This window comes from Peromyscus leucopus, chromosome 12, assembly GCF_004664715.2.
Source record: "Peromyscus leucopus breed LL Stock chromosome 12, UCI_PerLeu_2.1, whole genome shotgun sequence".
In the NCBI taxonomy this organism is placed as follows: Eukaryota; Metazoa; Chordata; class Mammalia; order Rodentia; family Cricetidae; genus Peromyscus; species Peromyscus leucopus.
Window position 1 is genome coordinate 61,572,510 of NC_051073.1, and position 26,342 is coordinate 61,598,851.

The window sequence follows — 26,342 nt, forward strand, 5'->3', positions numbered from 1 at the left end:
ACGCCACATACAGAGTGTCGCTGTGTAGAGTGTTCTGTTGCGGAAGTTCTCATTGAACACCTGCTGGGCAGTTCCTTTACGGAGCCTCTTCCTCCCATGATTCACTAGGTGTGCAGTGTGCTGGAGAGCCTAGAGCAGGAGTACCGGAGAGACGAGGACTGGTGTGGCGGGCGAGACAAGCTGGGGCCGGCGGCGGAGATGGACCACGTCATTCCACTCCTCAGCAAGCACCTGGAACAGAAGGAAGCCTTCCTGAAGGTCAGTGCACACTGCCACACACAGCCTCAGATTCCAGCCCCGATCTCTCCTCTCACCAGCCAGCACCCACCTACTGCTTCATCAGGGCTTCCCATGCCTCTGGATTTTCCTGCCTCTTTTGTAAAGAGGGAAGGGGCTGAAGACGTATCTCCCAGTTAATTCATAAAGTCATAAGATTATACTTTAAATACTCACTTTTTTCTTGACACTTTTGGTATATCGCCACATATGGGATACATTATTATTGCCACTGCCACATTAGGGTATTCCAATATCACATGGTTACAGTAACGTTCTTTTACTCACTTACATCCAATTTATAAAAAATCTTTTTTTTTTTTTCCCTTTTATGGTACTAAGGATTGACCACAGGGCCTCCCTCACACCTATTAGGCAAGCACTCTTTGGGCTGAAGAATGGAAGCCTACTTAATAAAGTTATTAAAACAAATCTTTTAGTCAATAAGTTTGATACTATTTATCATTTGAGCAATTTTCAATTAACAATAAATATCACCATGTTTATGTGAAAGCAGGAGCACATTTTCTGGGGGTTTCTGATGTGGCCCTGGTCATATCAGGGAGTGGAACCAGCCCTGTTGCATTTGGACTTTTAGTGGAGAGGGAAGTCCTGAATGTCCCCCAGCAGCCCTTGGTCTTTTCTCAGTGGACTTCCCAGTTCAGGCTGGTCAGCAGACTCCACTCCCCCAGACCCCACACTTTCATGTTCTTCTTCTGGGGTTTCTCAAGGGATGAAAGAGAATTTATGTACCCTGACATGCCACCACTGAAGTCCCACTTCTGTAACTAGCTGCCTTTTTTATTAGAGCTCATCTCCTCTTGACCACCAAACCTTTTTGTTCCTTTCTAAAACCTCCCTGGTACCCCCCTCCTTCCTTGTGTCTGGTATCTGCACAGGTATTGGTCAGAAACCCCGAATAAGCAGCTTTTACTAATACAGATAAGTAGACATGTTCTCATACAGAGCTTAAAATAATTGAAAAGTTTTCTCTGTTGCAAAACAGAATTTAAAACAATTGTAGGGGCATGTGAAGGCTTTTAAGTAGAGTTATAGAAGTATTTCTTAGTGGGGGTGGGGAGCTGGAGTCTGCTGACCAGAGATGGTTCAGCAGTTAAGAGCACTGGCTGCTCTTCCAGAGGACCCGGGTTCAATTCCCAGCACCCACGTGGCAGCTCATAACTGCCTGTCATTCCAGTTTCAGGGGATCTGACACCTTCACACAGATACATATGTAGGCAAAACACAAGTGCACATGAAATAAAAATAAATAAATAATTTTTAAAAAGTCTTTCTTGGGACTGGGAAATGCTTAGTGGAGAAGAGTACCGTGTGAGGGCCTGGCTTTGGATCTCCAGCATGCACATAAAGAGCCAGGCACAGCCTCACACGCTCCATACCCCCAGCACTATTGAGGACAGAGAACTGAGCATCGCTGGGCCTTGCTGGCTGCCAGCCTAGCTCTGGTTCTGTAAGAGACACTGTCTCAAGAGAATAAGGTTGACAGTGATGGACTAGGACACCCAACCTCCTCTCTGGCCTCTTCACATGCATGTGTGGGCACGTACATCCACACATACCTGCACAATACACCACATACATATGTACAACACATACATACACATGCAGAGAGAAAAGTAAGGATTATTTCTTTCTAAAATTAAATGATTCTTTTAAAGAAGAAAGAAAAGCATCTGGACCAGTGTTTTTTAGATATTCTTAAAGCCGTGAAGAAAAACTCCTTATCATTGTAGGAAATTGCTGCCCAACAGACTGTGCATGGCTTTCTGTTTATTCTTATTTATTGAACCATCTAAAAGTCCTTAGCCTTGGACTTCTATTAATGGCTTCCAATTCATGAGCTTTTGAGTTCCCATCAACTTAACGGTTATATTTATATCTATTATGTAACAGTCATTGTAATTATGTAATTTGTATGATAAAAAGCTAAGTATAAGAAGATTTTTAAAGTTAACAGTTTGGTTTACAGATAATTTATTAATGCAAAATTAGTAAGCAAGTATATACTAGTTATATAGCTATGGGGGAAACTGGTTTTTAGAGAAATTCGAAAATTATATGGGCTTAAGGGACACTTAGAAATACTCTGTCAGGAGGTCTGGATTCTAGATGTGAAGTGCTTCCTTCCTACTGTTCTTCCCAGCCCTCATTCCTACTCACGAGCAGAATGTGGCCTGTCCTCTCCACCAGCCACTGCTGACGGGAGCCTTCAATGGCTCTGGCTCTGACTCTTTCATGGAGATTAACATTTCCCAATAAGGGAGTACTTGTTAGTGTTATTTAGGTAAGAGGAACGTGATTGGCAATCAAATTAATTTGAAAATTGTTGGTAATTTGCATTTAGATTTAGAATTATGTTATCAAGTACGTTTGCTAAATGTCCTATGCTAACGTGGGTTTCTGTTCCCTGGGCTTCCTCCAGTGGTCCCGTAAGAGATACTCTTGTAGAAGAAAACTAGCCGGGGCCTGAACATTAGCAGTGACCAGTCAGCATATGGATAGTGACATGTATCGTGAAGGGCTGGCTGTTTTCTGATTTCTGTCTGAAACAGAAAAAGAAGCACAGTCAGAGAGAGCTCAGCGCATGAGCCTCCTGGAGCTGGAATTAGTGTCCCCTTGACCCAGAAGTGACCTTCAGAGCTCCGCCCTCTCTGGATCCCTCCAGCATCCTCATCACCATCCTCATCACCATCCTCACCGCCTTCTAAAAAAGGCACTTCTCCTCATGTCTTGAATTCCACATGCCGCCTGGAGGCAGGGCCCCCTCACACCTTTGTCTCTTCTAGGCCTGCACTCTGGCCCGGCGGAATGCTGAGGTGTTCCTCAAGTACATCCACAGGAACAACGTCAGCATGCCCAGTGTCGCCAGCCACACCAGGGGACCCGAGCAGCAAGTAAAAGGTGAGGGGGAGGCCTGCCGGACCACAGGTCACTTGAGTTGCGTGGATGAGAGTCCTGCCCCCTCTCCCCTCCCGGTAACAGGCGAGTGTCCCTATCCCTCTTGTCATCACAAGTTCCCCGGTGCTTCCCCTTTAAGAAGAAGCAGTCTCGGGTGGAACGGTGTGGACCCAGCCCTGGTGGTTCACAGTCAGTTTCTTAACGGCAGAAAGATTTTCCCCAAGTTTTTTTTTTTTTTTTTTTTTTTTTTTTTTTTTTTTTTTTTTTTTTTTTTTTTTTTTTTTTTTTTATTTCCAAGTCTTGGGCCACACTGCTGAGTAGAAAGGTTGTCTAAACATTTGCTACTCAAAGCACAGTGTCCTATTGAGCAACATGGATATTACTTGGAAGCTAATACAAGTGGGATTCAGGCTCCCTCAGATCCACAGAGTCAGAACCCGCATTCTGTATGCAGTAGGATTGACGTAACTGGTGCTCTAGGTCATCTTTATCGCCTATGAAGTCTATAAGTCTGTGAGTACATGAAAAATAACATATATCCTTTAAAATCATCAATTGTCTGATCACATTTGGCCTAAGTCATTGTTTCATTCTCCCAGTGATCACGCTTACCACACAGAAATTAGCCTTCACATAGGAAACCAGTTTTACACGTATCCTCTTGTCCAATTAGAAATTCGCAGCCCTGGAGAGGAAGGCTGGGAAAAAGATCCTGCACTGACTTGGAGTGAGGGTGAGCCAGGCTTAGGGACACCATGGTCAGAATGGGGATCAGCAGTCTGCTTGAGACAGAGTTCCCCTCCCTGCTCAGATCAGAGTTGGGATGATCCAGATCACTGGAAGGAATTAAACAAGAAGAGGAACCCAACCGGAGCCCCCCTGCCCTACGTGTTATTTTGCCTTTGAATGAGGCCCTCTGGGTGGCTGACTCCATGCCACCCTCTCCTTCCAGTGCATTTCAAAGCATATGTTCTGACTTCTGCAGATGGCTGCTTGGATGAGGCCAACTGCTGAGGGTCCACACTCACACCTACACCGTATGGGACGGGCACCCAGAGAGGGCTGGATATACCTCCATCTGTGAACGTTCTCAGGAAGGGGGATAGCGACACCTGAAACTTTGGGAGCTTTCCATGATTTGGACTGACTATGTTGCTTACCTAGTGGTGTGGGACACAAACAGTAAGGAAGCAACAGCTTCCTCTACCCTTGCCTGGTAGACACAGACACTGCAGGCGAGATCTTCTAGTTCCCTTCATCTGCTGCCTGGATGCAAAGCCAGGGCCACATAGTGTAGGGTTTTAACACGGGAGCAGATTGACGGGTAACAACCAGAAACTTGGCTGCGGCTCACCACGAGCATCTTCTGTTCAGGTGATGGTATGTCCCATCCATCAACATGCCATCGGCTGCTGTGGCTGAGCCCAGCGATGCAGCTGTCCTTCAGACTCCAGATGTTGGCTAAGGTTCTTGTCTGTTCTTCCTGAGCTCTGAGCCCAAGGTTACCCAAGAGTTCTTGCCATGGTGCTAACAGGAAGGCAAGGGGCCACTCAAGTCTACAGACACATTTCAAGCTCCTATTGGTGTCCTAACAGTTAACAACCTCCTCACCAGAGCAAGTCACGTGGCTGAGCCAGAGGTCAGTCTGAGAGTGAGAAAGTAGACTTGACCACTCTGGGAAGGAGCTGAAATTCCATGCTGAAAGCATCAATGGTGAGCCACTGAGGCCTGTGGAATGCCTCAGCCTAAAAGGTTATAGAGAGAGAGTATCTGTAGAGTCAAACCTCCAAGCACAGGGCAGTGAGGAGAATTAATGAATAAGTAAAATCAACAGAAACTAATAAATATAAACACTGCAGTGTGGGTTGTACCATCTCAGTAAAGTACAGTAATGTGTATTTGACATCCCGGGGGCCTGGGAGACCAGGGGTAGATAAAGATGTGGTCCTGGATCACAGGATCCTGCCTAACTCCAAGCTCTACTCCTTCCTATCTGAATGAACCTAAACAAGTCACAAGTCTTCCTCAGTTTCCTCATCTGCAAAGGGGGAACCATAAAGAAACACATATCATATGTATTATAAAAAATGTGCCTGACACATAATGAATGCTTAATAAACATTGATTATCTATGTCCTCAGTACTGAATATTTTACCAACATTTAACAGTTTGCAGGAAACAAGAAGCAGATATAAAACAAAATAAATGTGCTTGCTTCAAGCATAGATCATACTATTTAAAACACTTAAATCAATCTATGGTCAGGCGGTGGTGGCGGTGGTGGCGACAGCAGCAGCAGCAGCAGCAGCAGCAGCGCACGCATTTAATCCCAGCACTCGGGAGGCAGAGGCAGGTGGATCTCTGTGAGTTCGAGACCAGCCTGGTCTGCAGAGCGAGTTCCAGGACAGCTAGGGCTACACAAAGAAACCCTGTCTTAAAAAAAAAAAAAAGAAAAGAAAAGAAAAAGAAATCAATCAATCCAATTAAGAGATAGTGTTAAGAGAAGTAAGGAGACAGACGGATACCCACTATGGCTTCCTCGTCGTACTAAGTGCCTTACCTGTGTTCTCATAGTATCACTAGGGATGACATGAGAAGAACGTTCAGCCTGCCTTAGGATCAGATCAAGCGCTGTGTGGAGTTTGGGCGGAAGACAACATGTAGACCCGATTGCAGCCCAGTTTCTGCCCACCCTCTGCCCAGAAGCTCGCAACAGTGGCTCTGCTGTTAAAATGCCATGTGTCTGACTCCTGTGCAGGGCTGAGGTTGTGGCTCATTAGGTGGGCTGGCCCTATGTCTTCCCAGCCTGCTCACTACTGCTTACCCCGCCTACCTCTCCTCCAGAAGCTCCTCAGGAATGCCTAGGAGCCCACCCATGCTTGCTAGGCTCCAGATCAGCTGTGCCAATTATAGCCTTAGGGCCTCACTTTCCAAAGCCGCCTCCAGTAAAGACTGACTAGTGTGAGGAGAATCTGGGTCCGTGGTGGTCTATTGACAGAGTCCTCAGAAACAGGTCCTTACCGTCCATGCTCTCCCTACTCTTGATCCCTTCTGGGAAGTTGTAAGAGTCTTGCAAGTCCCTTTGGTAGTGGGGCTGGCATAGCTGGGACTTGGCACAGAGCCCTCCCATGATGCTGCTCACCTCCTCTTCCCACAGCCATCTTGAGTGAGCTCTTGCAGAGGGAGAATCGCGTCCTGCACTTCTGGACCTTGAAGAAGCGGCGGTTAGATCAGTGTCAGCAATACGTGGTGTTCGAGCGCAGTGCTAAGCAGGTATGTCCAGAGTTCCCTTGGCTGTGCCTCACTGCTGGGCTGGGTACAGAAGACCACGGTAGCGGGCACAGTTAAGGCCAGAGGGGATGACAGAAGAAGGGATAGCCAGTTTCCCCTTATCAGTAATTTGGCTTTCCTAGGCATTCGATGCTAAGTTTGACACCAGGAGTTATGATGGGCTGTACAGTTATCCACTGGGTCTGACCTATGATAACCCCCAGTTTATACACAGCTACTCACTGGCTCTGACCCATGATAATCCAAGTTTATACATAGATACTCACTGAGTCTGACCCATGATGACCCCCAATTTATACATAGATACATAGATAATCACTGGGTCTGACCCATGGTAACCCCCAGTTTATACATAGATATATAGATACTTACTGGGTCTGACATATGATAGGGCCCCAGTTTACTGCTTTGTGGCAGGCTATTCCAACTCAAAGAAGAGCCTCCATAAAAAATAAAAATTTAAAAAACAACTCCCTCAGAGCTACACATTTCCTGGGTCCCAAGCCATAAGGCTTGCTCATAATGTAGCATGTTTTCCTGCTGACAGCTGCCTTCTGGGGGACTGGTGGTGGTGTTTCCTCCCACAGGCATTAGACTGGATCCAAGAAACAGGAGAATATTACCTCTCAACACATACCTCCACTGGGGAGACCACGGAGGAGACTCAGGAGCTGCTGAAAGAATATGGGGAATTCAGGGTGCCTGCCAAGGTAGGGAGTATCCCAGCCCCTTCTCCAAGTCCACCTAGTACTCTCCTTCGTAGGCAACTTTACATTATGGAAACAATAACAGTCTCTGTATACAGAAATGTGTAGCCCTCATGGCACAAGAAAAGTATGTTTGTGATTATCTCCTTTGGAACCAAAGTCCTCCCCAAATTATATCTCCAAACAGGAAGTTGGTTGCTAAGACACCTCGTTATCACGCTCCAGATTCTGGGGTCTCCTTTGTTCTCTCAGACCAGTTAAGGTGAAAGGTTTTACATACTCATGTAAAACTGTGCATGCCTTGTAAGCATCTTCCAGGGGTAGCCAGCCTTTTAACACTGTGACATGTTGTCATCTACAAATGTGTTGGGCTACATTCTTGTCTCTCCGGGATGCATGTGGCCTGGGGACTGCAGGTTGAACCCATCTAAACTCTACATATATCTACATAGTCTCGAAATTTGAATGTCTGGGAAAGCACACCTTACGGGCTGGAGCAGTAAGTCAGGAACTGATGAAAATTCAGGGTGCCTACCAAATAGGGCCTATCCCAAACCTCCCCCAGTCCACCGAGAACCCCCGCTCTGGCCACCTTCGTGCTAGGGAAGCAAGAGCAGCCACTGTACACAGAACTGTGTGTTGGGAAGCCACTAAGGACAGGCTCATAAAGCAGGTGACTTTCCAGTTTTCAGACCTACTTCCATTTGCCCTCAGACTTGCTAGTCATCAGTCGGATCTCTGGGGAGCAAACTGTACAAGCTCATTTAGACCGAGGTAGCAAGAATGCTGTAAGGGAAGAAAACCTGGTTTTTACCAGTTTTCACAGCCAGCGTTTGACTCGAGGACCCTTGTTTTGACTGAGAAGCTGATGTGTAATAGACCTTTCTTTGTGGTACCCAATATATCTGCCTGCTTTCTTTTTTTTTTTTTTTTTTTTTTTTGGTTTTTCGAGACAGGGTTTCTCTGTGTAGCTTTGCGCCTTTTCCTGGAACTCACTTGGTAGCCCAGGCTGGCCTCGAACTCACAGAGATCCGCCTGCTTTCTGTGGCATCCCTTCCACACATGGAAGATGCCCTTTCCAGGGGGAGAGCTGTTTGTCTTGGGGCCAAGGAGGAGAACACACTCACGCCATCCCTAGAGACCCCTTCAATATCACAGCACATGTTCCTCTAGCTTGGTTTAACAAAACCTCCTTCCTGTGCTGGTATTCAAAAGTAATTATCCACATTATGACTCTGCGGTGAACTCAGTATTGGGCAGGTAGCTTGCATTGTTTGGAGCTTTGGGGCCTTTTGCCTGCTCTGAAGAGCTGTGAGTTCTGATCGGAGGTTCGTCTCAACACCAGCTAGAGAAATGGCTCAAAGAAGGTAGCAGAGGAGCAGGCCCCAGTTCAAATCCAAATGAAAGTGGTTTTTGAGGTTGCCAGTTTATGTCCATCTGACCTCTCCTAAGAGCATCATTAGTGAACCATTAGCAGGGTGCATCCACCTGCGTGGGTAGACTATAACAGTAGCCAGAGCTTCTTAGGACAAGTCCGTTGATAGCCCAAGGGGAAATGCAGAGGATGCAGTCATGTTAGTTTATCCTTTACAATCTGCTCCTTAGCTTTGCCCTCTTCCATCTGTCATTTCTGCCCTAAACTGCAGTAGCTTCTTCATTGGATTGCATTCTCCCAGCCTTTCCTTCCCTCTGATCCATCCTACTCCTCTTACCTGTAAAGAGTCACTTGGCCACAGCATCCCTCCATTCGGGAACGTTGATGGTCTTCATTGCCTTCAGGTTCTTACTGCTTCCCACCTCACACAGCTTCTGTCTATCATCAGTTGTTCCTTTGTGCTAGTGTGGGCTTCTGCAGACTGGATGCTCTTTCTTACCCTCCAAGAGATCCATTTGCCCCACCGCCAATTCCATACAAGTCCTCCACCTAAAAGAGCGTCCCCTCTCTCTAGTTTGTGCTATGGAAAGCAGCCCACCTTTCCAGTCCAGTGCCACCTCTTCTGTGGTCCTGTCTCCCTTCTTAATAGCACAGGGCCCTCCCCTGCTGCACCGTCAGCCCCTGTCTGTATAACCTTCAGGCAGCTGGAACAAGCCGTGTTTTTTCCAGGAGTCTTTGTACAGGGATATCTCCAGTGCGAGCCTGAGTGTCTCAAGGAATCTCTGTGCAGGGATATCTCAATATCCCCAAAGACAAGAACCCCCTTTGTTCACCCAGTGTTCCCCAGGTTATCTGATGCAGCGCATGCATTGAAGGGAGGTCCCAAACATCTATGAACATTAGGAATCTTGGATAGACTTCAGAACTACGACACTCAAGTCTATGCTAACATGACTTTTCCAGCTCAGTTCTCCATTTCCTGTCTTCCTCATAGTTCTCAGCTGAACTATGTCTGTTAGTGGTTACCGAGTTCCTATCTAGCATGTTCTCAATCTCAGTTATTTGTGTCAGAATATCTACTGGTAACAGCCCAGCTGAGGCACCTCTGCCTGAAGCCTCCAGCCTCACCTCAGTCAACTCCCCGGAGGCAAATCTCCAGTAACCAGTCAGCTCTGGCGTCTAGTCGCTATAACCAATGTAATGAAATTTGGTATGGAAAGCTAACTGACCTTGAATGACAGAGAAGTATGGTGGCCCTCACAATTGAATAGTGCAACAGGTTATACTGAATTATTATACTCTGCTCAAAAAAAAAAATGAGATCAAGGAGAATATAGAAACACCAAATATAGAAAGGCAATTTTATATATATATAAAAAACTTCCAATATAAGAATAAAAATAAGACAGAGGTTTGGCAAGGGTAAGAACACACAATTGCACGTTGTGGTATGCCTATAGGCAATCTAGTTAGAAGAATACAAATGATACTTTTTATTGTTTCAAAAATTATAGGGGAACCGGCACTTGATGACAGGGAGGCTGAACGTCTCAGCATCTAACAGAATGCTGTTTCTTCTAAAAAACAAAATTGTTTTTAGATGTTTTTTTCTTTTTACAATCCAGTGGGGTTTTTTCCTAGTATATTCACAAGCTTTATAATCCTTGCCACAGCTGAGTGGAGCTCAGGAGTTAAGCATTAGGAGTAGAAGTCCTCCTTCCCATCTCTCCTTAGGCATATGCCTGTGCTGTTCACTTCCTCTAACTAAAATCACTCAGTATGTAATCCTCTGTCTAGCTTCTTTCCCTTAGCATAATGTTTTCAGTGTTCCACCCCTGTTTTAATGTGTGTCAGCACCTCGTCCCTCTTGATGGTTACACAAATAATAATAATAGTTGGTTTTCACAGATAGAGCTTTATCATTTATCGGCTGGATCTTGACTTACTGTTTCTCACATGAATAATATTTAGTTTTATGAACTTGATGTTTTATGAGGTCTTAGGAATCATAATGAATATTAGCACTACCTGCAAGTTTGGTGTGAGCACATTCTTCTCAGTTTTCTGAGAAGTGAAGTGGCTAGGTTACACGGTGCCTCTCTGTTTAATTTTGAGGAGCTTCCCATTCCAAAGCAGCTTTCCAGCAACGTGTGCAGGGTCTAGTGTCTCCACCTCGCCATCAGCACCAAACTCCTGCCTGTCCTGAGGAACGTGATGGAGGAGGAGTCCCGCTATGTTCCCCGTGCTGGCTCAAACCCCGGAGCTCGAGTGGTCCTGTTTCTGCCTCCAGAGTGCCCTGGGGTGTTCCCACTCGCCTTCCCTCGACTTCCCTCTATGCTCTCACTTACTTCTACTCCGCAGCTGCCGCCTGCGTCCTGCCGCCATAGTTCAGATCACCAGAGACACACCCTCAGCTGAGTCACGTTGCCACCAATGTCCATTCTCAAATGGGCTTTTAAAGCCAGGACACCTGAAAAGTGATTGGCCACCTACTGATGGGCTGTCCTGGCAGGACAAGTCTTTGCCTCTGGTCTCATCAGCTGCAGCCGGGAATGTGACGGGTCACGTGGTTTCAGATTGTGGTCTGTGGGGCCACGGCCATGGTTGTACCTGGAAGTTTTCCTGTGTCCCACTGGTCCCCAGCCGCTCAGACCCAAGTAAACACACAGAGGCTTATATTAATTAAAACTGCTCGGCCATTAGCTCAGGCCTACCACTGACTAACTCGTACACTTAAACTCAGCCCATTTCTGTTCATCTATATGTCGCCACATGTTTTGTGGCTTTACCTGTGTGCCATTACATGCTGTTCCCTGAACAGCAGGCTGGCATCTACTGACTCAGCCTTCCTCTTCCCAGAATTCTCCTTGTCTGCTTATCCTGCCTATACTTCCTGCCTGACTACTGGCCAATCAGCATTTTATTAAACCAGTGTGCCATAGCATTATCCCACAGCATATAGTTGTGTCCCATTGGGCTGAGTGATCTTAGCCTTGCTCACCTCTGAACTCTAGATTTAGCATCCACTCGCTTCACCCCTCCATTCACCTCTCAGAGAGTGGTTCTTCTTTTCTAGACAGTGAGATAGACCGATGAGGAGGGTATTCGCTCAGCTTTTAGGAGAGGTTCAGGCCCACTGAAGAGGACACATAAGCAACTGTATGAGACACATGCTAAAACAGAGGCCTGTGCATGGAACTGTGGGAGTATACCCCCATCTGCAGGGAGGACTCCTGGCTGAGGGTGGGGTGCCCAGGCGCTATCCCCACAGCAGGATGGGGATGACGTTCAGCACAGCTGTCGTTTCGGAGTGGAGAACCTCAGAGATGGGTTCCTGCAAAGACAGGCGGGGCCAGGTGGGGTGGAGCTTGACCACACCGCCTGTTGACAGTCCGCTCCCCAGCCTCCTCGAGGACGCAGAGTAACCTCAGTCACAGGCTTTCTCCTTACTGATCCGAATTAGCTTTGCTGTCTTCCAGTTCAGGTTCCACTAGCAAAATGGCCGCTCCCCCACTACAGACACCATCTGAAGTGTGGTCACCTTACCAGGAGCAGGGAGAAGCTGTTTCCAGGACTTTTATCTAGAAAGGGGATTCTTGATTGGTAAAAACAAAGATCAAGCTCTTTTAAGAAAATAACAAACTAGAAAGAACACCCTGCCCCAGGAAAAAGATAAGAACCCTAAGAGAACTGATATGCGCATCTTCAGGATCCCAGGTTTCTTGTCTCAGCCAGTTCCTGGCGTAGTTGGAGGGATATTCCTCCAACCTCACACCTTCCTCTTCTCTTCCATTCCAAAGCCCTTCCAGCCCTTGACTCTCGGCCCCTGGCCAGCCCACCGTGCTGAAAAAGGAGAGGCTAATTGTATTGTGCCCCTGGCCATGCGTCAGGCAGAGCACTCTGCTCCCCTCTTGGACACTTCTCTCTTGGGAAGGGGTGTGGATGAGCCTGGAAAGGTGTATGTGAGATAGTTAGGGCTGTGAAAGGGTAGGGATGGTGGAGTCGGCAGAGACCGGCTGTCTTTTGTGTGCTTTGCCGTAATGAATCAACTGTTTGCTTAGGTTCTTGGTAAGAAGTTTGGAACACTAATTTGTCAGGGTAAATTCCATTTGTTAGTGAGAAAATAGATTACACGTAGCCCAGGAACTGAGGCATAGCTTTGATCTTGGGCCAAACTTGCCAAGGGAGAACATCAACCTTGTGCTGTTCGGTAACCTCCTATTTCTCTTTCTGTGGTGAAGAGCTCACCTTCTGGGGGTCTGGGCTGCCCTGGCTGCATCCTGAAGAAGTAACATCAGTGTGTTTGGGAATTTCACATTGCTGATATCAATTCTTACGGAGGCGGCAATGACAAGTTCTGATGTATTCTATAGAGAGGAACTCAACTGAGGGGATGGTCCAGTTACAAGTAGTAAGCCACTGCCCTTGCATAAGGAAAACCACCCTCTTGTTCTCATAGTACTCCTTAAGGAGGATCCCAGAGTGCTGACCATGTTCTTGTCTCACACACTGGCAGAGTCCTTCTGCTGTGGTTCAGCAGCTTCCAGACATAGTGGGACATCCGGGCACCCTGCAAAGCTTAACTCCATGGCTACCAGCTTTCTTGTTGATACTGAACAGTTTGGTGACCAGAGATAGAATCTTCTTCTTGTTTTCCCCTTCTCAGTCCTGGGCTCAGCTGCTAAGTACTTCCCCTTGTGCTGGAACTTTCTAGAACACACAGCAGGAGGGTGGTGTCTGCCATTCCCCCCTAACCTTTCACCTTAGGGTCCCCCTTTGCAGCTGTGCCTGTGGTACCAGCCTTCTTGGCTGCCGTTTGCTTTTCCTCGGTGGCCCACTTAGCAGCTACCTCACGTACCGCCCTGCAAGATGGGACAGATCCGCTGTCTTTTCAACTGCAGCTCTCGCCATTTTTCTGCCTCCGTTTTCTAGATTGTAGCATGCTCTAAAATTTGGACCTCCTTTTCCTAAAAAAAAAAAAAAAAAAAAAAAAAAATTTCCTTCTGGCATATCATTTAAATGTTATTTCATTTTCCTTAAGAGTTCTCAGGCATCTCTCATAAATTTTAGTTGTGAAATTCGAACTCATGCTAAAAGATGAGCAAGGGTTTGCCGCACTCGTCCCTTCCGGCTCCCTGCCTTACCCAGCAGGCCTTCTCTGCCTTCCCATGCAGATCCTACCTCCATCCTCTCTATTGTAACATCCCTCTGTTACAACGTTCTTCTGACTTTGACATTCAGTTACATGACGCCCGGAGCTGTCGACTGTTCTGTATGAAAATCTTGTCCCCTCTGCAGAGACAGGCAGGAACTGGGAACAGAGGGTCCGAGGCAAATGCTGCTGTCACCTCACAGAGACTTGTTCTCCTCCTGCAGACTTCCTAAAGATGTTTTAAAACTCCCGTGAGTCTCAGGTGTGATCATAACATGCTCTATAAGTCTGTAAAGTCACTAAATTCAGATTAGAGGACCTCACATCACATCAATAGCAATGGCTAGCATTTCTGACTTAACTAGTTGTATGAACCTTTTCTGGAGACATGAGCAAATGCCTTCTCACCCAGATAAGGCACCAGAAAGACAGACCAAAGAAACAGTTGCTCTCAATGGGAACATGTGTGAGGGGTTACTTGCAGGAGTGTGGGAAACTTACAATCCACTACACCAGTGAAGGAAATGTCACTGAACTCCAGCAACTATTAACTGCTTATATATCTTTTGGAGTTGGTGTGGCCTTGAGAGTCCTTCCCCCTAATAACCTTTAACTGTCTATGAATCCTTGGGAAGGGTAAGGGCCTCGGGAGCCCTGCCCATCCTCCATGATGGAAGGTCAGTAGACCCAATCTTGGGCAGCTCTCCTTTAGGCGATCACAGCTGCTGACAGTCCAAGAGGGTGGTGGCCACATCATGCCTGGAAGACAGTGTTCCACAGCACAGGTTCTTACAGGAGCGCCTGTGAGCACCTGCTGTGTTCCAAGCATGTTCTAGGCAGTAGGCACTGTTGGCCCATTAAAGTTCGCAGTAACTTTCTGAAGCAGATGCTATTAGGATTCCTATTTTGTGGATGGAGAAACTGGTAGGGCATGAGAGATTTAAATAATTGGGTCTAGGCCACCCAAAAGCTGGGTGACAGAGCTGCCATGCAAACCCAGTCATCAGCTGAGAGGTACCTACAGCTGCTGGGCAGAGCAGAGGGGGCTTGGGGCAAAGGGGTCTGAGAAATGATGTGATCCAGTAATGCTGGGTCGTCTCTTGGGGCAGCAAACGAAAGAGAAGGTGAAGCTTCTGATCCAGCTCGCGGACAGCTTTGTGGAAAAGGGCCACATCCATGCCACGGAGATAAGGAAATGGGTGACCACGGTGGACAAGCATTACCGAGACTTCTCGCTGAGGATGGGGAAGTACCGGTACTCCCTGGAGAAAGCCCTGGGAGTCAACACGGAGGTGTGTATCAGGTGCTGGCCACTGCAGATTCTTCCTTCTCCTCTCCCTCAGTACCGCCAGCCTCCTCGCCATGGAGGGGGCACATTTCCTGGGCAGTCCTTCCGAGCTGTGGACCCTATGAGCCTCGTGCATTTTTAATAGGTTTGGGGGACCTTAACCAACCATTCATCTCAAGCCCCCCCCCTACACATTCCCAAGATTAATCTTATATGTACTACAGAATTGACTGGCCAGGAGCAAGACCTATGAATACAAAGCAGAGGGTTTTTTTGTTGTTGTTGTTGTTTTCTGTATAGTTAACTGTTGGCTCTGAGGACCAAACCCTTTATTTTGGTCTCATCAGTACAATCATCTAACCAATTATGTTAATGAGCCAATGATTAGAGTCCCTCAGATGTATATGACTGATTCTCGGGAACGAGGGGCACAGCGTGTGTAAGGCTTGTCGGACACCTCAGCCAAAAGAAGGTACCAAGTTCCGTGAAGCGAAGGAAGACTGACTTTTAATCTCTTTTTTATAATAGAGGTCGGGGACCTACCAATTAAAAGCTAAATCCAGCCTGGCATTTAATCCTAGGAGTTCTAATTCATGTATCTTTAAACAACCCCATGCTTAGAGATAGAGCAGCCTTGGGTAAAGTGGTCAAGCCATTAAAATTTGAGGTTCATAATGTCTCCCTCAGGCAGTAAGGGTTGGGTTTTTTTTGTTTTGTGAGTCCCATCATACATAATACTAATGATGGATTAAGCAAGCAGGGGTGAGCAATTACAGAGTTCAGTCACTGTTGGGTATTCTGTTCCTGTTTCCATGGGAGACTGCTTGTTTCAATAAAGAGCAGTTTATTTTCTCTTGACAAATGGGAGGTTTTCAGTGTTTTCCTGTACTTCTGTTTCACATTTATTTTATTGATAAAGAACCAATTCTGGCTAATTCATGTTTAGATTTAATCAGGGCCCGGAAAACAGATACATAATGCCTAGAGCTACAGACAGTAGCACTACATATTTGGCCAGAACGTCCTCTACCTTTTTGACTTGAAAGGCAGAATGACCCTATGAAGAAGGCTTGTGAGTGGGACCTTGTGGGGACCCCCATCTTGTCACCTTCCATGAGGTTGTTTTCACCCCTTTCCCCCAATTCATTGGAGAGGCCTTCCTAAGGCTTCCCCAAGGCGAGCTGACCCCTGTGACCCCTGTGACCCTTCTCACGCAGGATAACAAGGACCTAGAACTGGACATCATCCCAGCAAGCCTTTCAGATCGTGAGGTTAAGCTCCGGGACGCTAACCACGAGGTCAATGAAGAGAAACGGAAATCAGCTCGGAAGAAAGAGTATGTTGGGGGGAAGGGGGAGGGGATGACGGGGAGGGGAGGGGGCTCCCCCTGCAACTAGCAGGCTCTTCCGTGTTTTCCCTGCTTCCCGTCCCTTGTGACAGCGGACATGTCATCTTGTCTACCTGTAGATGCAGAGGTAGACCTTGAGGAGATAGGCTCACCAGAGACCCCTCAGCCTCTCCGTTCTCTACTGTATCCAAGTGCTCTTCCTGTAGCAGGGCCTTCTCAGGGGGGCATCTGCCCCTCAGACCATCAAATTTTGCATCCCAGTGTCAGAACTCAACCGTAACCAAACCAAACCACTTCACATAACGGAAATCAGACCTAGGGAAGCTGAGCGACTCTCCCCCAATGCCATGATCCGTATGTAATAAGTAGATCCAGAATTCTGCGTCTTCATCATTGCATAGACCATGTTTCCTTCCATTATGTCTCTCGCCTCTCACTGGCTCCAGATTTCCAACAGTTTCTTGTTGCTCTCTGAATAGGGACCAGACTCCTCGGCATTCCACCACCTGGCCCCACCTAAGTCAGTTTTATTTCAGAGTGCTTCCCAGTTCAAGTGACACACTGGAGACAGGTCACTGTCACTGATTTCATCATCGACAAGAACGTCAAATACAGTTGTTCATGCAGCGTTCCCGGCCTAGAACCCTCCTCTTTTGGTTTTGGTTTGGTTTTCCTTTTCCTCTCTTTGTTCGTGTGTGTGTGTGCGTGTGTGGTGTGTGGTGTGTGTGTGTGTGTGTGTGTGGTTTTATTTGGTCCCTGTCTCAACTTTATTGAGCTCACACCATATGCCTCCATGAACTCCTACCTGCGTCCTCTGCTGCCCTTGTTCTATCCCTTTCTGATCATCTAACTTCTTTTACTTATTCTCTCTGGTCATGTCTCACTAATGAGATTATAAACTCTTTGGTGATAAAGAATATTTTATACGCTTTTGTATGAACCAATAGTTTCCCAGAGTAACAGGGATACCACAGTTGACCAGGAGAAGTTTATGGAATATTATTGGATATGGAAACTTAAACCTTAGTTGAGGGACAAGAAGTTATCCAAAATTACATAACAAATAAACCCTATAGCTGAATACAGTGACGTGCGCATACCTTTCATGCCAGCACTCAGGAGGTTTAGACAGGAAGACTGGAAATTTGAGGGCCAGTCTGAGTTATGTAATGAGACTCCATCTTAAAAAAGAAACTAAGAAGGGAGGGAGGGAGAAACAGAGGAAGGGAGAGAGAGAGGGAGGAGGAGAGGGAGAGAGACAGAGAGAGAGAGAAAAGAAAGGAAAGAAAGGAAGGAAGGAAGGGAAAGAAAAAGAAAGAAAGAGAGAGAGAGAAAGGAAGGAAAGAAAGAAAGAAAGAAAGAAAGAAAGAAAGAAAGAAAGAAAGAAAGAAAGAAAGAAAGAAAGAAAGAAAGAAAGAAAGAAAGAAAGAAAGAAAGAAAAGCAAACAAACAGTTGAAAGCATCAGTTTTCTTACTTGCATTTTAGGGATGTATTTGGGCCAGAAGAAAATAAGGTGCTATGGAAGGAATTATAACATCTCTCCTCCCCTACCCCTGCATCTGGTTTATATTTGGATTCCAATCTTTGCCTGGTTAATAGTATTTTAAATGGAAAGGAGTATGTACCTTGCAATTGGCCCTGAGAGTGAATTGTAGAGGTCAGAGGTAAAGTTGATGCCTAAGTTTACTCCTCTGTCACAGTTGGCCCATGTGGATAAGAGGCAAGTAAGATAGAGATAGAGTCAAGCACTATGGAAGAATCCAAAGTTGCCTGAGACTTCCATACATTGAATCAGAATAAGAATGGCTAGGGTCGGAATCCATTTAGAGAGCTGGGACCAATTTATCACTAGATACCTGCTCCATTCTCCCAAGTTCAGCCAGCCCTTTATATTCATGAGTCCCACATCCTCCCATTTAACTAGCCCTGAATTAGAAATATTCAGGAAAAAAAAATGTGCCTGTACTGAACAGACACAAGCTATTTTCTTGTCATTATTTTCTAAACAGTATAATACAACAATTATTTGTGTAGCACTTACCCTGTCTTGGGCATTATAAGTAATCTTGAAGTTATTTAAAGGGCTTGGGGGATGTGTGTAAATTATATGCAGATACTATGGCATTTTATAGAAGGAACTTGAACAGTTGCAGGTTGGCACCCACGGGGATCCTAGATCCTATCCACCGAGGATACATTCTCAGTGAATCTTGATCGCAGCTAAGCAGAACACATTGCCCTTTTGGTCGGTTGGTTAGAGGATAGTTACTGACCCACATTTCACATTCAGGAATTACAAAGGCCTTGAACATGTGAATAATGAGCTGTGTCAACCTTACAATATCTTGATATTTTACTTACTTTAAGCTGAGCTTATAAAAATCACACATATGCAGAGATTATGGGAGGAGCTTTATGAAGAATATTTATTATTCTGAGTGAAGCTAGAAAGAAATCAGTGGGGGGGTGTTAAGTAGTTAATTTTATCAAAATGAAAAAGGGATCACAGCTTCCTTAAGACTGAAGGAACGAGAGCTGGTCTGTGAAGTCAGAATGTTCTTCATGTGAGGTTGCATTGGTTTGTAGAGCTGTGTAATGAAGTACCACAACGTGGTGACTTCACCAACAGAAAATCCTTGTCGTGGAAGCCAGAGACCTGAAACCAAGGAGTGCAAAGGTTCATTTCTCTCTGAGGGTAGAGAGGAAAAGATCTGCTCCAGGCCTCCCCCTTCATTTGTTAGTGGAATCTTCATAGTCATGAGCCATTCCTCCTGAATGTTTATGCCTGTGTACAAATCTCCCCTTCTGTAAGGACATTGGCCATTTTATATTGAAACCCACCCTATTCTGTGCTGTAATGATTATTTCCAAATAAGTCAAGATCTGAGGAACGGAGAGATGGGATTTGAATACACTAATTCTGAGGGACACAATTCAAGCCATAACAGAGAAGCCACGGAGAGGATTGTATTTGGCTAGCCCTCCAGGCTTCTTTCTGGGACAATGGAGAGAATGGAGGAGTACATTATAAAGAAGGTTAACATGGAGGAAGGAGGTGGAGAGAAAGAACAAGAAAAAATGAAAGCCAATGCAAAGACCAAAAAATGTTTTCCCAAGGCCAGCTGTGCTCCTTCAGATCCTCCCTGGTTTCATAGCAACCTACAGACCTGACCTCTGAGCATTTCCCAGGATCCTATGCACCAGGCAGTTTCCTCACACTGTCTTACTCGGTCCTTGCAGCAGCCCTGGGTGGTCAGCTGTGTTATAGATAAGAAGTCCCGGGGCCTGGAGAAGCAGGTCTTCGTTCTAGTGATTGGCAGACTTGTAATTCAGTTCCTGTTTGTCTAACTCCAATATTCACACACTTCCCACTCTGCCAACAGAGGAAGAGTAAGAGGAGAGTGGTTAATTGACTTCTGCAAAAGTGAAGTCTTTAAATCAATCCTTTAATAGAAAGCCACCATTAGAGTGATACATTGCTTTAGGGGAAGCCCATCAAGATGAAGATCCCAGGAAAGATGCTGCCCACATAGGATTTCTGATCATGTTTTCAAAAGCACACACCTTGGGGATTTAGTTTCTCAAATTTTTCATGTGATAGAACACCTAAAAATAGGAGTTAGAGTGTGAACTATAGGAAAAACTGATACTAAAAATGTAAGTTAAATATTTAAATGTATAGTTTGAACTCAATTAGATTATCATATACCAACTAACAAGCACTATTTCTAGCAAAAAAAATTATGGAGATTAAAAAGTAAAGTAGATGCACAATAATGAAGCCATACATCATCAATGCTCAAGTCCATTATGTTATTTAGGGGTCCAAAGAGGGAGTCCTATTCCTTAAAGATACAGAGCACAGCCAGGTGATGGTGATGCACACCTTTAGTCTCAGCACTCAGGAGGCAGAGGCAAGAGGATCTCTGAGTTTAAGGCCAGCCTGGTCTACAGAATGAGTTCCAAGATAGCCAGGGCTACACAAGAAACCCTGTCTTGGGAGGAAAAGGAAAGAAAAAGAAAAAAGATACAGAGTATAAACTTCTGAAGAACATGAATCACTTAACATTATTAACTAATATTGGGCGTGCCGGTTTTGTGTGCGTAGATTTGTGATGCAAATAAATCTCATTGGAGACACTGCCTAAATACTGAATAGAACCAACCAAGGTCAGAGATCAGCAAACTGTGGCCCACAGGTCAAAGTGGATTCACCCTCTGTTTTATATAGTCTGTAATATAAACTAATTCTTACATATACTAACTGGTTGAAGGAATCACACAGACTATGTATGGGGACATGTCAGACTTTTAATGCCCTGGTTTCATTGGAACACATCTCCTATGTCTCTGCTGCCTCTGCTGTGCTGGGTGGTCATACCAGAGACTGAACAGCCCATAAATATCACCTGGTTCTTTACAGAAAACTTGGTAAAGCCCTGAGCTCAGTTGGACATCTCTGCCTGACTTGGAACCTGTTTAATTTGAGTACTGAACTATTTCAGTGTAAGTCTATAAACGACTGGGCAGAGAGCATTCTGGGAGCTGTCAGGGAGATCCTGGAGATGGAAGAGACAACTGCGATTCAGACTGTTTAGCTGCCGAGCTGCAGTGTGAGCAGCCCTACATCTTGTGCACATATGCCTGTGCACACATACAGTCCACAGCGCATGCACATCAGCACTGTAGAAATGAGTGGAAAAGCACAAAGTAGAACCAGCTGGTTGCAGACACGGAGAAGGGATGGGGAGCACATGACCACCGGGATGAGAGGGATGCGGGAGAGGGAAGAGCTTTATTGGTGAAGTGGAAAGCAGGAGACTCAAGTGTCACAAGTGCCAGGGTGGGGAAGTGAAGTTGGAAGGGAGGAGGCAATGTATCTATAAGCAACTGAAAGACCATGTGTTCCCCTCTAGATTCATTATGGCTGAACTGCTCCAAACAGAGAAAGCATACGTGAGGGACTTACATGAGTGCTTGGAGGTAAGTCCTGCAGTGATCCGTTTCCAGCTCCAGTACAGAAGTGCCATGTAGGCCCTTGTCAACGCCCTGAGAGCTGCCCAGTTCTCTTGCCGTTCTGCTGGAAAGTAAAAAGGCAGTTGGGGAGATCTCCCAGAGTCAAGTGCAAATGCACGGGAGTTTAAAGTGCTTTTGAAAAGAAGCTCTACACTTCTCTCAAGTAGGAGCTAGACCCAGACCAAAAAAAAGGGGGAAGGAAAGGGGAGTGTGTCAGGCACCTCATTTCAAAGTACAAACCGTGACACCAGTTTAATAAATAACAAGACTAGTGCCTGGCCATGCTGAGTTTCAGTGATGGAGTGGCCAGGTTTTCTCTGTTCTACTTGTTAAACGTTTCGCCTTTTGAACTCCATATGCAATCCCAGTTCCACTCTTGCCTCACATGCTTGAGGGGTCTCTTTTGTCCCGGTTTCTTGCGGCATGCTTGCCAGTGATGAATCTGTCACTGTCTTACAGACCTACCTGTGGGAAATGACCAGTGGTGTGGAGGAGATACCACCTGGGATCCTCAATAAAGAGCACATCATCTTTGGCAACATCCAGGAGATCTATGACTTCCATAACAAGTATGTTGGTGGTGGTGGTGGTGGGGGGGCTTCAATTGAGCACTCTGAAGGTGCAAAAGCTAGGCATCTGGCTGCCCATCAAGTGGATCAAAGCCACTGACTGGTAAGCCTTCTACTTTACCTGACACGGTCTTTCTTACTCGGTCAATCTTGGAGTCAGTTTCTGGTTCACCCTGTCTCCACAAGCGTACACAATTCTTAGTGGAATCAGAAGTAATCATTCTGCAGCGCCCTTTCAGTTCTCACAGGGAGCAGGCAGCGTCCTCATTTGCTCAGTTAACCTGGTTACCAGAGCATTGAGGCCGCAAGAGTGGCTTTGACCCCATGAAGGCTGTGGGAAATCCTGCCTTCAGCATTCACCGGGGACTAACCATTCTCTATTCGTGATCTCTCGGGTTCAAATTCCATTCAACTTTTGTCTCGAGCTATTTCCTCCATTCCTGATCATCCCATCATCCTTTTCCTCAACCAAATATATATATATTCTGGCACATCACATTTCTTGATAACTTACAGAAGACATAATCAACACTATGTTTTTGTTGAAGTAGAACTATAGAACACTAAAACTTCACGGCCCGTTTTTCCAGCTCCAAGCTTGATATAAGAATCTTTCTGTTTCATGCCAAACATATTTGCTATTAGTAGATGGTCAGCAAGAATACTAGTGTGACCAACTGGTAGAAATAACTCAGTTTCTAAAATTCAAGTAGAGAGAATCTTGAGATACAGGGGATAAAAATGTGACACTAAGTCCTTGAGCCCCCTCAGGAGTCTGCAGTAGAGGAAGCTGAGTGAGGCTAGTCTTGGGACTTAGTGAGCTAAGACAGAAACTCTGGGGATAGAAAAGCCAGCTTCTGGAGTCCTGAGGAAACTGTGTGCATAGGTGGAGAACCACTCTGAGGCAAGACTAGACTGTAGCTAGAGTTTTCCTGCCTGGCCCACAGTCAGGACAAATCTCTATCACCCACCAGTCTCACAGCCACTCAGACCCAACCAAGTAAACACAGAGACTTATATTACTTATAAACTGTATGGCCATGGCAGGCTTCTTGCTAACTGTTCTTACAGCTTAAATTAATCCACTTCCATAAATCTATACCTTGCCACGTGGCTCGTGGCTTACTGGCATCTTCACATGCTGCTTGACATGGTGGCGGCTGGCAGTGTCTCCCTGACTCAGCCTTCCACTTCCCAGAATTCTCCTCTCTCCTTGTCCCGCTTATACTTCCTGCCTGGCCACTGGCCAATCAGTGTTTTATTTATACAGAATGATATCCACAGCACTAGACGACAGTGTCCAACACAGTAACCAGGGCATATGTGCAGCTACTGAACTGCTGAGGACCTCAGTTTGGATTGTTCTTACTTTTAATGAATTTAAATAGTTAGGAGTGGAAAAAATGGCTGCCATATTGGGCTGTCCCACTCTGGAAAAATGAAACTTCCATACAGCTCTATGCTAAGAATGACCCCCGCCCCAGGCAAGCCAGAGTTGGTGTGAAAGAATCCTGGACTCTGAGAGGGATGGGGAGAAACTGCTATGATGACATGTCCCTGTCAAGGTAGGAGTTTAGTGCCCACCACGTGCTAACCTGTCAGGAAACTCAGGGCTGGCAGAGCGTGTTTTCTTCCCACTCTTTTTTTATTTTCTTTCCATCATAAACGTCCTTATTTGCTTTACCCAGCAGTCTCCAGACACAGTATTTTGTCTTCATGACAGTCGTTAATAAGACTCTAATAAGTCCATTCTTGACCACTGACCCCAAATTCTGTCATCTGAGCCCAGCTCAAAATCACACTGTCTCCTCCAGGATACCTGAGAAGACATCAGACTGGCAAACGGTAAATCACATCACCTCATTTGTTTGACTGTGGTCTTTGAATGTCACCAACACATCTCACAAGTACACTAGCTAAATATGGACATCTGGATACCTCAGCATGTATGCACTGCCTGTGAACTCTGCTTCTGCAAAATCAAGGGGAAAGAATATTCACTTTAAAATTGAGCCGTTAATAACAAAATATCTAACTCAGCTCCGCTGCTCATTCTGATTTCAGGGTTGCCACTCTAGCACGCCATGGTGAATGGTTTTATAGTTCTCTAAATAGCTGTAATCCTAACTATAACTTACAAAATGTAGTTCTAACAAATTCTTTTTAAATTCAAATTAAACCATATGAAATCTGCACTCGTGAATGGAGGGAATAGGGACTTTTCCCAGCAGCACTGCCAAACATGTTCCCTATTTAGAACTCTGTAAAGAACCAGAGGAACCTATTCCCTATGGTGGGATACCTCACTCAGCCTTGATGCAGGGGGGAGGAGCTTGCTCCTGCCCCAACATGCCATGCTTCGTTGACTCCCACGGGAGGCCTTGCCCTTTCTGAATGGAGCCGGAGGAGGAGTGGATGGTGGAGGTAGAGGGGGCTGGGGGGAAGGAGTGGGAGGAGAGGAAGGAGGGGAAACTGTGGCTAGTATGTAAAATAAATTTAAAATTTTAATAATAATAATAATAATAATAATAATAATAAAAAAAGAACCAGACGAATGTGAAAACCAGCCCCTGGGTTTCTCTTTGTCCTCCCCACCAGCCTCATTACCTCATGGTTAGATAGTTTCCCTGACTATAGTAAATTAGAAGCAATAAATATTGTAAAAATCAGGCACCTGAACAAATGAGTAGTTGAGTGAGCAACATTTTGTAAAAACTTGAGAGAAAGAAGACAGTATGGCAGAAAAGAAAAGGAAAAGACAATAAAACTGTGAGCAGAGGACAGTGGCACATGCCAGTGATCCCAGCACTCAGGAGACTGAAGCAGGGGACCTAGGACTGCAGGCCAGCCTGGGACATCATCCTGATCAAGGACAGCTCACTGTTTATGCAGAGCATCCTGTATCCCACTGTCTGGTCAGCAAAGCCACTGTATTGCAGTGTGACATATGATTGATATTAGTAATAATGTTGTATTACTGTACATCTTTATTTAAATCGAGGGACTCTAATGGATTCTGAAGTCTACTGACTAAGAGAAATTAATGTTTTAAATTATCAACAATTCAAAGGAACATCCAAGGGTGTCAAGCTGTGGGCTGGGGTTTTCCTGTACTGTGTGCTTTCTACTTAAGCCACACAGGTTTTGATTAGTAGGGAAAATATAATTCTAAAATTGCTAATAAATAAAGATAAAATGGTAATTGGCCAAACTTAGAAAATAAAAAGACTATAAACTAGGGAGGACCATGACATTCTCTGTATATCCAATATCTGGTACCATGAGCCTGGTACCACATAAACTTACAGTAAATATTTGCAGAGTGGATGGATGGATGGATGGATGGATGGATGGATGGATGGATGGATGGATGGATGGACGGGCTAGAAAATAAAATTACATCTTGCCAACTTGTAGCTAATCTCATTTAAGATGTGAACATCTTAGAACAGAGAAAAGCTCCTATATATGATTTTCCTCCAGAATTACTACAAGAGCCTCCTAGACCAGCAAAATAATGGGATTTCTAAAAGAAGGAGTTTCCCCGGAGCTTCTTCGCAGGAAGACATGCAGTTGCCATGACACCTATTTACGTACTCTCTAGGGGCACTGTACTTGTCTGAAACGATCAGTTTTTAACCAGAATGTGTCAGGGGCTCTGTTGAACTCATTTGTTTATGTTTTCAACATAGCAGTTCAGAGCTGTCTGTCAGAGAAACATACTCCCCTTCTGGCTAGTCTGTAGCCCAGGTTATCAACTTGTAGTCCAGAGCATAAGGTAGTTAGGGTTGGAGGGAGGACTGTGAGAGACTAATCCAGAGAAAGAAATTGCCAGTGGTCCCTCCCACCTTAGTGACATAATTAGCAGTGTCACTGGGAAATGGATACCTGGATTACATGTCAGCAGTTACTACTGAGTCATCTAAAGGGTGTCTCCGAAAAAATGGCTACCAAGATGAGTTGCATGTGTGTTTGAGTGGGTGGAATCTGTCTCAAGAACCTTTGTCTTTGTGGATGTTAAGCACAGAAATTCTGCTTTCTCTACTTCTCTAAAAGACACCTAGGACTTAGTACCTAAAAGCAGTAGTTCCACCCCAATTAGAAGGTGAAGTGGGGTGAGATCCTGGCCCTCTGCTCTCCACACTGCGCTTTATCCCCTTCTTAAAGAGCCAAATAAACGGTAATGGCTGTGCTGTCTACACAGGACGTACGCCTATTTTCATTACGTTTTGCTAAGCCTTCCTGGAACACTTAGACAAAAGAGTGTGTTCTATAAATATATCCTCCAAAGAGTCAAGTTTTGCCTAATCTAAATTTTGCAATTTAAAAAAATAATTGTTTTCTCTTTTTCTTGTTAGATATTCAGCTTCAATAATGACAGCTTTTTGTTAAAATACTT

The 26,342-nt window shown here is 45.4% G+C and overlaps 1 protein-coding gene across 22 annotated transcripts in view; it reads left to right on the forward strand.

The window, feature by feature from the left end:
* The window catches only part of Kalrn (kalirin RhoGEF kinase), a 607,498-nt gene that overhangs the window by 357,578 nt on the left and 223,578 nt on the right, over positions 1–26,342 (forward strand). For all 22 annotated transcript variants that reach the window (XM_028886329.2, XM_028886335.2, XM_037209787.1 and 19 more), the window contains exons 18-25: positions 109–258; positions 3,084–3,198; positions 6,354–6,469; positions 7,075–7,197; positions 14,831–15,013; positions 16,227–16,345; positions 21,275–21,341; positions 21,834–21,943. In XM_028886329.2, the coding sequence (XP_028742162.1) occupies positions 109–258; positions 3,084–3,198; positions 6,354–6,469; positions 7,075–7,197; positions 14,831–15,013; positions 16,227–16,345; positions 21,275–21,341; positions 21,834–21,943 (983 nt within the window). The remainder of the gene's footprint in view (positions 1–108; positions 259–3,083; positions 3,199–6,353; positions 6,470–7,074; positions 7,198–14,830; positions 15,014–16,226; positions 16,346–21,274; positions 21,342–21,833; positions 21,944–26,342) is intronic.